This window comes from Nansenia antarctica (genome assembly GCF_963989245.1).
Source record: "Nansenia antarctica genome assembly, chromosome: 2".
Classification (NCBI taxonomy): domain Eukaryota; kingdom Metazoa; phylum Chordata; class Actinopteri; order Argentiniformes; family Microstomatidae; genus Nansenia; species Nansenia antarctica.
This window is the reverse complement of record NC_137675.1, coordinates 61,351,553-61,363,758: the sequence shown is the minus strand read 5'-3', so window position 1 is coordinate 61,363,758 and position 12,206 is coordinate 61,351,553. Positions and strand designations below refer to the sequence as shown.

At 53.3% G+C, this 12,206-nt stretch overlaps 1 protein-coding gene across 1 annotated transcript in view; it reads right to left on the bottom strand.

Moving 5' to 3' along the window:
* Positions 1 to 703: 703 nt before the first annotated feature.
* The window catches only part of LOC308150398 (equilibrative nucleoside transporter 1-like), a gene marked incomplete at both ends in the record, with an annotated part of 17,420 nt that continues 5,917 nt past the window's right edge, over positions 704 to 12,206 (bottom strand). The window contains 3 exons of the mRNA XM_080523237.1: positions 704 to 815; positions 3,337 to 3,536; positions 3,851 to 3,936. Of these exons, the coding sequence (XP_080379363.1) occupies positions 704 to 815; positions 3,337 to 3,536; positions 3,851 to 3,936 (398 nt within the window). The remainder of the gene's footprint in view (positions 816 to 3,336; positions 3,537 to 3,850; positions 3,937 to 12,206) is intronic.

The window sequence follows — 12,206 nt, the reverse complement described above, 5'->3', positions numbered from 1 at the left end:
CCCTATGCAGACTGGCAAATGTGTGTGTGTGTGTGTGTGTGTGTGTGTGTGTGTGTGTGTGTGTGTGTGTGTGTGTGTGAATGTGTGTGAGCGAGAATAGCAAAGAGGGAGGGTTTGTGATGGTCTTCTCCTGTGGCTGTGTGACAGAGAGAGGGAAAGTGTATTGTGAGTTTACTATGCAGGCTGGGAACTGTGTGTGTGTGTGTGTGTGTGTGTGTGTGTGTGTGTGTGTGTGTGTGTGTGTGTGTGTGTGTGTTTGTAGTACGTGCATGTACGTTTGCGATGTTGAAACTAGACTGGTAGATCTTGGCAGACTGGCTACTTGAAAAGTAGATCTTGGTTCCAAAAAGTGTGAGCACCCCTGGTCTACAGTATCTCTCCTACTGTCTCCTTGGTGTTTTAACATGTTGACATCAGTGAAACATAAACAGTTATTGTGGTGTGTGTGTGTGTGTGTGTGTGTGTGTGAGAGAACCTCTGTGTGTGTGTGTGTGTGTGTGTGTCTGTGCACATTTTGGTATTAGTGTGTGTGTGTAGTCATGACAACATGTAGTCATACTCAATATGAGATAATGTTTTCAGATTGAATACAGATGGGGGTACACACACACACACAAAGTAATAACATTGTTTAATACATTTAACAACATATGTACAGTCTAGACATGCAGACTGATGGAATGGGGGGGGGGGGGGGGGGGGTTTAGACCACGGCCCGGAACAGGAAGGAGAGGGCGGCTCCAAGCGCCATACCCAGACCCAGGAAGAACGTCATCATGGCGCCGGCCGTCTCTGCTTCATGCGGAGCTACCTTCCTGTAGAGACAGAAGAAGAAGAAGAGGGTTAGCTACCTTCCTGTAGAGACAGAAGAAGAAGAAGAAGAAGAAGAAGAGGGTTAGCTAGGCTACGCTCAGCTGGGATGGAGGTTGGAGGGTGTAGTGTGTAGTGAGGTGGTTATGGGTAGTGTAGTGTGTAGTGAGGTGGTTATGGGTAGTGTAGTGTGTAGTGAGGTGGTTATGGGTAGTGTAGTGTGTAGCGAGGTGGTTATGGGTAGTGTAGTGTAGTGCAGAGGTTCCCAAAGTGGGTGCCGCGGCACCTGTCCGGGGGTGCCGCCAAATCTGCTCGTAAAAAAAAAAAAAAAGTATAATATAAAATGATAATAATAATACATTAATAAACGTTTGTTTATTACATGTGCAATGGAGTTCATAAGCAAATAAAATATATATTTCTCAGATTTGAAAGACATTAATTTACTAACTAGGCCTACTAGTTACTAACTAACTACTCCTCACTGAAGTCTTGGACCAAGCGGTGAAAATGGTTAATTATGTAAAATCACGCCCGCTGAAGTCACGGCTGTTCAGCACATTGTGCAATGAGATGGGGTCCGAGCATGAGGGTCTCTTATTACACACAGAGGTCCGCTGGCTGTCGCGGGGCAAGGTGTTATCCCGTGTCTATGAGCTCCGAGATGAACTGATAACTTTTGTCAGTGAGCACGACTTGCCATACAAAGAACAATTGGAAGATGAATCGTGGTGGATTAAGCTTGCTTATCTGGCAGATATTTTCAGCCACCTTAATGACCTCAACATAAAAATGCAAGGGAAGGCTGAGAATATCCTGACAGCGACAGACAAACTGAACGGATTCCGATCCAAATTGAGACGGTGGCAAGACGGGGTGGCCAAGAAAAACATTGAAATGTTTACGTTGACGGCCAATGACGCAGCACACAAGTCAGCGTCTTTCTTGAATCTGATCGCTGCGCACCTACGTATGCTGGAGGAGAGATTTGAGTCCTATTTCCCTCCAATGAACGAAGACTTCGACTGGCTCCGGGATCCGTTCAACCCCCTCTCATCAGCATCAGCCGCTAGTTTGAGCAGTAAAGCTCAAGATGAACTGGCAGAGCTCATTATGGACCGCACACTGAAGCTCAAACATGGTGAGCTAGGTTTGGATAGGTTTTGACTGCTTGTGGGACATGAATATCCATCTCTCTCAGAGAGCGCCATCAAGGTGCTTTTACCCTTCCCAACCTCCTACTTGTGCGAGCTGGCTTTTTCTTCTCTAGCATACGTCAAGAACAAGACAGGCACGCGCCTGTCAGTGGAACAGGACCTGCGTGTCGCGCTGTCCACTATCTCTCCCCGCATAAAGAGACTCTGCTCCCAAAAGCAGGCGCATGTGTCCCACTAATGCGCACAACATATTTCTTTGTTTTGTATTTCTCTCAATTTTTACAATTCTGTCATGATTATTATTGTTAAATTATTATAGTTGTGAGTTACCCTACCCGTTTGGTTCAGATGTGAAATAATAATCTCAGAATGAGCATTGAAATGAGAATTACATTTTAAGGCATTATTTTAAGCCCAAAAAAAAAGCATTGTTCCATTGATTGATTATACAGGCCTTTGATATTTTATTTGTGTGAAGAATTCCCTCTGAGTCTTCTCCCATATTGTACAATCCTTGAGGGCCACAATTTTATTTAATTTAGCGATAGTTTGACTGACCTATGCATTCTTGCCCATCCATTACAGTTCATTTATGACTTTTATTATCTTGTTAAAATTCATTGGGGCAATACTTATGTATTATATATAAACACACATTTTCAAACCAATTCATCGTGTATTGTTTTTAGTTTAAGCTCCGAGGCATTTTTTAAATCTTCGTAGAGTTGGGGTGCCTTGGAGAAGGGGGAAAGCTTCAGGGGTGCCTTGGTTAAAAAAGTTTGGGAACCTCTGGTGTAGTGAGGTGGTTATGGGTAGTGTAGTGTGTAGTGAGGTGGTTATGGGTAGTGTAGTGTAGTGAGGTGGTTATGGGTAGTGTAGTGTGTAGCGAGGTGGTTATGGGTAGTGTAGTGTGTAGTGAGGTGGTTATGGGTAGTGTAGTGTAGTGAGGTGGTTATGGGTAGTGTAGTGTGTAGCGAGGTGGTTATGGGTAGTGTAGTGTGTAGTGAGGTGGTTATGGGTAGTGTAGTGTGGTGGTTATGGGTAGTGTAGTGTGTAGTGAGGTGGTTGTGGGTAGTGTAGTGTGTAGTGAGGTGGTTGTGGGTAGTGTAGGGTGTAGTGAGGTGGTTATGGGTAGTGTAGTGTGTAGTGAGGTGGTTATGGGTAGTGTAGTGTGTAGTGAGGTGGTTATGGGTAGTGTAGTGTGTAGTGAGGTGGTTGTGGGTAGTGCAGTGAGGTGGTTGTGGGTAGTGTAGTGTGCAGTGAGGTGGTTGTGGGTAGTGTAGTGTGCAGTGAGGTGGTTGTGGGTAGTGTAGTGTGTAGTGAGGTGGTTATGGGTAGTGCAGTGAGGTGGTTGTGGGTAGTGTAGTACTTGGGGCCGTAGCACATGCACAGGGAGGCCAGGTAGCCGTTGCTGAAGGGGAAGGGGACCATGAAGCTGATGAACCAGCCGTCGTGCAGGAAGTAGACCGGCAGGAAGCGACGCGGCTGGGCGTTGCACAGCATGAAGAGAGGGATGAAGATCACCCTGGCAACCAGCAGCCCTGGCAACAGCATGCTGTCCTGCCCTGGCTGGGAGAGACACACACACACACACACACACATCAGCCTGGTTATTGATTAACGATCGATGACATCACACACTCTCAGGTCAACACTCCATACAATCTTGCTAAACGGGCACTGTGGTGTGTGTGTGTGTGTGTGTGTGTGTGTGTGTGTGTGTGTGTGTGTGTGTGCGCGGGCGCGCGCGTGCGTGAGTGTGTTGTGTGCGTGTGTGTGTTGTGTGTGAGTGTGTGTGCATGGGTGTGTGCGTGTATGTGCGTGTGTGTTGTGTGTGAGTATGTGTGTGTGCGTGTGTGTGTGTGTGCGTGTGTGTGACCTACCCACATACACACAGCGGTGAAGCTCCTGCCCGCCCAGTCACACAGGTTGAACAGCAGGAAACACGAGACAGGGATGAAGTAGCCCTCTGAGACACACACACACACACACACACACACACACACACACGCACACAATTAATTAATTCATTATTTCCTGTAGAGAGGTGGAGGTCTTGGGCAAGGCAAGTTTATTTGTACAGCACATTTCATACAAATGGGGCAATTCAGAGCTGCACTTTTTTAACCACCTGCCAGCTGTACAAAGACATCAGAGACACAGACTTCCACTGACCACCAACACACAACAAGACTTGAAACACTGGACCAATGTCATAAAACTGCCACATCTGCTGGGTGAAGTACAACAATGTGCCACCAGAAGACTGTAAATAAGTTTAATCATTTATTTATTCTAGCATAATTGTATGTACATTACATGAGAGAGATAACACATTTAATAAGATAATAGTTAATGGCTAAAAAGACATTGATATAAGTGTTTGTGTTTAATCATAACTGTTATGAAGGCCCACAATTTAGAGCCAGTTAGTTTCCCCAAATCAGCCCTATTTTGCCCCTGTTATTTCCTTTATTATTTTCCATACTATCCATGTACGTTTCTCATGAAGGTGTATGTATTATTATTGTAATTGTATAAGTTCTGTCTTAGATTTGTTTAGTATTGTGTAAGCGCCAGATTAGTGGGCGTGGTTTGATTGGCGTACGTGACCGGATGGATGGTTGGCGTACGTGACCGGATGTATGTTCGGTTGGTGTATATATAGCGACGGAAGTGGTCTGTGCGTCAGAGTGATGAGAGTAACGAGAGTGACATGAGAAGGAGAAACGAGAAGTCGATCTAAGATGGCGGAGTCAGTAACACGCACACCGTGCTGAAGCTGAAGACCTGAAGAGTGATTATTGAGTTTACCACTGTGACAGAGGGCAAACCTTACAGCAGCAATTCAACATCTCTCAACAGTCCACAAGGAGAACGGGAGACTCTGAGTGTCGGAGGAGACCTGCCTTTGGCATAGACTGTTGGTGGTGAATCACTGGCTGCCCGCATCACCGCGGGAGTTCGGAGTTTAGTGGGTTAGCAGCGCTAGCCCAGTTTAGCTGTGTCCCCGTTAGCCAGCCTTGCCAGCCGCCGGCTGCTAACGTTGGACCAAGCGAGACCCAAGCTGGACAGAGCCGTCGCCTTCACGAGGTGGATTGCGACCGACCGTGGACCACCGGACCTGAGCCATTCACACCTCGTCGTGGACTACGAAGAAGCCCCTTTCCCTTCAAGTTGCTACGTCACCCCCCCCTTTGTCTGCTACCTTCCTCGAAGCACATGCGAGCTCCAACCAGGCCTCAACGCGCTCCTTGCAGTCCGGGACTCTAAGCCTTTTCCAGGCTAGGTACTGTGAGTGAGTGATTGAGTGTGTGTGTGGCCGGCGGGGAGGGAGTATATATATGGGGATGTATATATCCTTTGTGTAAATAAATGTGTTTGTTCATCTTTGCTACATTACTGTGTGTTTAGTTGTCTGTAATGCTAATGCTAATTCTAGTACTGCTAGTCTAAAGGGTTGCTGGCGCCCCCTGCCTGTATCCTCCTACACTGCCGATTTAGCTCCGAGTTAGTTAGATAACCAGCCCTTCCTAAATTCTACAGTCCTTTAGCTACTCCCTGGTTACAATTGGTCCTTCGAGCCGGATAGGTTGTGTAGTGATAGCATGGCTGAGCGCAGCCAACCAGACAAGACAGTTACCCCCCCTTCTCCGCCCCCTGAGCCAGAGCCACGACCACAGAGAGTCCCGCGGTTGCCTCCGAGGTTACAGGAGTATGAGCTTGAGCTCGAAAGCTCACTGAGTAGTAGTGAGGAGCGCACTCCACGGGATACAGTGGTCGGAGAGGCCGAGGTGTCCGCCGGCGCGCGGGTGGCTAGCACCGAGACAGCCATCAAAGAGCACCAGCCTGAGGATGAGATGGCAGAACAGCCGGGTTTTGCCGTAGAAACGGAAGAGCAGGAAGGAGAGGCCCGGTCTGACAGCGCCTGCGGGCGGAAGAGGGAGGGCCTCAGCTTTAACGATCTGCCTCCCAGTACGGCGCGCTCGAGACCTAGCTCCTGCCGTTCAGTGGCTTCCTCCCGGTCCAGGGTTTCCGTGGGCAGTTCTGCCTATGGGGCGGATAGCATGCACTCCAGAGGGAGTAGTGCCGCGCTGTCAGAATGTATGCGCCAACAGGCCGAGATGGCGTTAGAGCGGGAACGCCTCCAGTTCGAGCGTGAACGCCTCCAGATGGAGGGGGCGGAACGCGCGGCGGAGAGGCAGCGCCAGGAGGCGCTAGAACGTGAACGCCTCCAGATGGAAGGAGCGGAACGTGCGGCGGAGAGACAGCGCCAGGAGGCGTTAGAGAGGGAACGTGCGGCGGAGAGGCAGCGCCAGGAGGCGCTAGAACGTGAACGCCTCCAGATGGAAGGAGCGGAACGTGCGGCGGAGAGACAGCGCCAGGAGGCGTTAGAGAGGGAACGTGCGGCGGAGAGACAGCGCCAGGAGGCGTTAGAGAGGGAACGCATCCATTTCGAGCGCGAGCGCCTCCAGATGGAGGGGGCGGAACGCGCGGCGGAGAGGCAGATGGCGAGAGAGCAACTGCACGCGGAGAAGATGGAGGAAGTGATGCAGACCATGCGCGACGTGTGCATCAGCAGAGCTCCGTCGGCCCGTAGCTCCAGAGCATCATCCGCACGGCCCTCTCGAGTGCCATCTCCTGAACCCCCCGCCGATGGCTCCATGACCCCCGCCATGACTGTCCAACTACAGGCCCAGCTGACCACCTTGAAGGAAGAGGACCAGGGACCCGACCGCTACGCGGCCCAGAGGGAGCCAGCGTCGCTGCCCGGGAGGGGAGCCATTCCCCAAGAGCGTAGCACACCCCTAGGTCCTCCAGTGAACCAAAATGCATGCAGGCCGGACACCCAGACCGTCACTCCAGCCCCGATCATCCACTACAGGATGTTTCCCCAGGTGGAGGGACCCAAGTTCCCCTTCTTCAAGGACGAGGACAGGAGCCAGTATGTGGAACTACGCATCTGCCTAGACACGCTCTTGGACGACTCCTGCTCAGAGTCCTACAAATATGCGATTCTCCTTCAGCATGTGAGGAACCCCAGAGCCCACAACATGGTTCTGGCCCATGCCTCCGCACCGACACCTTACACCAGAGCGCTCGCCGACTTGGATGCCCGCTACGGTCGTCCCTGGAACCACGCCCTTGCTGAACTGCAAGCCCTCGAACAGCAGGCCCCCATCAAGGATGAACGGGCGCTAGATGACTTCGCGCTCCGCGTGCACACCTTGGTTGGAATGCTGAAGACGCAGGGCCCAGCTGGCGCCAGCGAGATCAACAGCACCTCCAACGTAGAGCGGCTGCTCCGCAAGATCCCACGCTTCCGGCAGGAGAGGTTCCGGCGACAGCAGCGCGTTCGTAACCCCGGGAAGTTGGGTCTGAGCATGGCTGCCTTCGCGGAGTTCCTACTGGAGGAAGTGCATGACACCAACGTAGACGCCATGGGTTACGCTGAGCCGAAGAAGGAGAGGGAGAAGGGAGACCGCTGGGACAGGCCGAGCTCGAACAGAGGACGCCCAGTAGGAGTGCTGCACACGGAGGAGGAGCCTCGGAGAGAGAGGAAAGCCCGACCTGAGGGAAAGGATTCCTCTCAACCCCCTCAAAAGGGACGGAGAGGTCCACCGCCATGTCCGTACTGCACCAGCGAGCACTGGTTCAATGAGTGCAGTGACTTCAACAACCTGAGTACCGAGGCCAAGCAGAGGTGGCTCGAGGAGAACAAGAGGTGCTGGAACTGTGGGCGCGACCATCTGGCTAAGAACTGCACCTTGAGGAGAAAGTGCAACCGCTGTGAGGAGGTCCACCTCAACATCCTACACGAGGTCTCCCTCGCCAGGTCCACGGAGGGCACCAGAAGCCCTAGGTCCGGTAGCGCACCGGAAGAGGAAACACCTGTCTACTATCTAGACCCAACCCAGAGCAGCGGCTCCAAGGTCCTACTGAAGGTGGTGAAGGTCCGACTGCACCACAACAACGCTGTGTACGACACGTACGCCGTTCTAGACGACGGGTCGGAACGGACCATCCTCCTCCAGGAGGCAGTGCGCCAGTTGGGGCTCCACGGGACTGAGGAGAAGCTGACTCTGCGCACGATACGTCGCGACCTTAAAGAGGTCACCGGGGCGAGAATCAACTTCTCTATCTCCCCGGCGGGGCGGCCGTCGGATAGATATCGGCTTCAGAATGTCTTCACCGCAGACCAGCTAGCGCTCTCCCGCTACGACTACCCCCTGGAGAGATTACGCGCAAGATATTCCCACCTACGGCGAGTAGACCTACATCCGATAGAAGGAGCGGAGCCAACCCTTCTCATCGGCTCGGACAACGCTGCACTGATCGTGTCGCTCCGTCCTCCGCTGAGAGGACCACGAGGCTGCCCGATGGCTGTTAAGACTGCGCTTGGGTGGGCCCTCCAAGGCGCTACCGAGTGGAGAGATAGAGACGGGAGAGCTACGTCATCCCTCCATGTCCGCACCGAAGAAGTGCAGACCATCAACTGCCTTCACACCAGTGTGGACTCCATGAATGCGGCGCTACTAGACAACGTCCAGAAGCTGTGGACGCTAGACGTTGCGCCCTACAAGAATGAGAAGCTCTACGTACGGTCAAAGGAGGACGTCTACGCCATAGACCTCCTTAAAGCAAAGACAGTGCGTATCGAAGTCCAGGGCGTGAAGAGATACGTCACACCACTACTCCGAAGAGAACCCATGCCAGAGTTTCGAGTATCCCCTCGAACCGTCCTACAGTGTCTGACCAGCACTGAGAAGCGTATGAGGAAGGACGAGGTCCTTGCTGCTTCTTACAGAACGGAGATGAAGAAACTGACGGAGTCCGGTCTGGTGAAGAAGCTTGAGCCAGCCGAGGCGAACCAGAGTGCCGAGTCTTGGTACCTCCCGCACCACAATGTTCACCACAACGGGAAGAACCGAGTGGTCTTCAACTGTAGCTACCAGGTGGGGAAGCTCAACCTCAACCACTATCTTCTCCCTGGTCCAACCTTGACCCCAGCCCTCTTGGGAGTTCTGGTGCGATTCCGTCAGCAGCCGATCGCAGTCAGTGGTGACATTAAGCGAATGTTTCACCAGGTCAGGATGTTGGAGGAAGACAAGCCACTCATGAGGTTTCTCTGGAGAGAGGACCCGAGCGACCCCGACCCCTCTATCTACCAGTGGGAGGTGCTACCCTTCGGGACAACCTGCAGCCCCTGTTGCGCCACCTATGCGCTACAGACTCACGCCGCGCAGGAGACGGCACCTCCTGGAGTGTTTGACGCCGTCCATAAGAGCTTTTACGTGGACAACTGCCTCCACAGTTCGAAGACAGCCACGGAAGCCCGTCAGCTAGTCCAGGACCTGCGTGCTCATCTCCAGGAGGGTGGATTTGAGATCTGCCAGTGGGCCAGCAACGACCCGCAAGTCATCAGAGACCTCCCGAAGGAGGCCACCTCGACCAGCAGCGAGGCTTGGGTCTCTCACTCACCAGATGATGCTCAGGAGATGACGCTCGGACTTATCTGGCAGTTCCAGACCGACACTCTACGCTATCGCAATAAGCCTGCCAAGCCCCAACGCGTCACGATGAGAACGATATACAGCACTCTAGCGAGCCAGTACGACCCACTGGGATATATCGCTCCCTTCACGACGATGGCCAAGGTGCTTGTCCGGGAGCTGTGGGCCCAAGAACGAGGATGGGACGATCCTCTGCCTCGTCACCTAGAAGAGAAGTGGAAGGCCTGGGAGCAGGAACTTCCCACTCTCCAGCACATCAAGCTGCAGCGGAGCTACTTCCCTCCCTCCACGGACCTAGAGAGGAGTGTCATCACGCTACATGTATTCTGCGACGCCTCGGAGATGGCGTACGGGTCCGTGGCATACGTCAGAGCGGCAGAGCTTGGAGGTGAAGTCCACGTCTCGTTTGTCCTGGCACGTTCCCGAGTGGCGCCGAAAAGGCAACAGTCCATCCCAAGACTGGAGCTGTGTGCTGCCCTGAACGGCGCGCAACTGGGAAGGTTCCTGCTCGACGAGCTCCAGCTACCTCTGATGAGCGTCACCATGTGGTCAGACTCAACTACCGTCCTCCAGTGGTTGAAGTCCAGCTCATGTCGGTATAAGGTGTTCGTGGGCACCCGAGTCGCAGAGATTCTGGAGTTGACTGAGGTGAACTGCTGGCGTTATGTAGACACCAAGAGGAACCCTGCTGACGTCATCACGAGAGGGGCAACTCTCCAGGATCTGGCTGAGCCCCACCTGTATCACACGGGACCAGACTTCCTACAGGAGCGGGAGTCAGAGTGGCCAGCCACGCCGGCGTTAGCCGAAGACAGAGAGGACAAAGAGCTGCGTAAGACGTTGTTCTGCGGAGTCACCCAGGTCGTAGACCCTGAGACTACTCCAGGAGAGGAGTGTGAGACGCTCGAAGAGCTGCAGAAGAGGATGTTCTGCTCCAAGGCCGGTCTACCCCTAGATACTACGCTCAGCGCCGAAGATTACACCGCGGCGGAGCTCCTGGTGCTGCAGAGTGCCCAACAGGATGCCTTCTCCCGAGAGCGGGAGTGTCTCGAGAAAGGGAAGCCGATCCCCTCGGACAGTAGACTCCGCGGCTTAGCTCCAGAGCTCGACGGTGTTCTCATTCGCGTGGGTGGCAGACTGCGCCGCGCTCAAGATCTAGACCTAGACACGAAGCATCCCATCGTGCTTCCCACTAAGCATCAGGTCACCAGATTGGTCATCAAGCACCATGATGACAAAGTGCAGCACGCGGGTGGAGAGCGTGTCTTCGCGGAGGTACGACGGAGATTCTGGATACTCCATGGACGGGAGGCGGTACGGAGATATCAAAGGTCCTGCTCGGACTGCCAGAGGTGGCGAGCCACGCCGCCGCAGCCCATGATGTCCGATCTGCCCGAGGACCGGCTGCGACTGAGACAGGCTCCGTTCCACTCTACTGGGGTCGACTGTTTCGGGCCACTCCTAGTCCGAAACCGGCGAGCCTCCGAAAAGCGGTGGGGCATCATCTACACGTGCCTGACGACGAGAGCAATGCACCTTGAAGTTCTGCACCAGCTCACAAGCGACAGCTTCCTCATGTCCTTCAAGAGGTTCACCTCCAGGCGAGGGACCCCTAAGACCCTCCGGTCGGACAGAGGCACCAACTTCGTCGGTGGTGAGGCCGAGCTGAGGGCGAGCTACGCTGCGATGACTGAGGAGGCCCGTGACAGACTCGCCTCCCAGCAAGTGAAGTTTGAGTTCAACCCCCCAAATGCTCCACACTTCGGGGGAGCCTGGGAGCGGGAGATTCGCTCAGTAAAGAACGTCCTACGTACCATTCTCGGACAGAAGGTGCCTACCGATGAGGTGCTCGAGACTGTACTCGCAGAGATTGAGGGCATCTTGAACTCCCGGCCCCTAGGCTATACCTCCAGTGATGTAGCAGATCTGGATCCCATTACGCCCAACTTCTTGCTGATGGGGCGGCGAGACTCTGCACTGCCTCAGGTAGTCTACGACCCTGCAGAGCTCACCGGAAGAAGATGGTGGAGGCACAGCCAGGTGCTCGCGGACCAGTTTTGGAGGCAGTTCATACTGCACTACCTGCCGACCCTGCAAGTCAGGCAGAAGTGGACGAGGGAGAGAGACAACTTGTCCGAAGGTGCCGTGGTACTGGTGATCGACCAGTCCCTTCCACGCGCCGCCTGGCAGACAGGCAGAGTGACCAAGGTCCTGCCGGGTCCGGATGGAAGGGTGCGGACGGCCATCGTGGACGTTGGTGGTCGCACTTACACCCGACCTGTGGCACGCCTGATTGAGCTCCCTCAAATTACCAAGGACACTATCACCTCATACCTCACGCTGCTAGAGCAGCCTAGCCAGTGTGCCTTCCCTAGTTAAATGAAACCGAGGGTTTCATGGGGCGGCTGTTATGAAGGCCCACAATTTAGAGCCAGTTAGTTTCCCCAAATCAGCCCTATTTTGCCCCTGTTATTTCCTTTATTATTTTCCATACTATCCATGTACGTTTCTCATGAAGGTGTATGTATTATTATTGTAATTGTATAAGTTCTGTCTTAGATTTGTTTAGTATTGTGTAAGCGCCAGATTAGTGGGCGTGGTTTGATTGGCGTACGTGACCGGATGGATGGTTGGCGTACGTGACCGGATGTATGTTCGGTTGGTGTATATATAGCGACGGAAGTGGTCTGTGCGTCAGAGTGATGAGAGTAACGAGAGTGACATG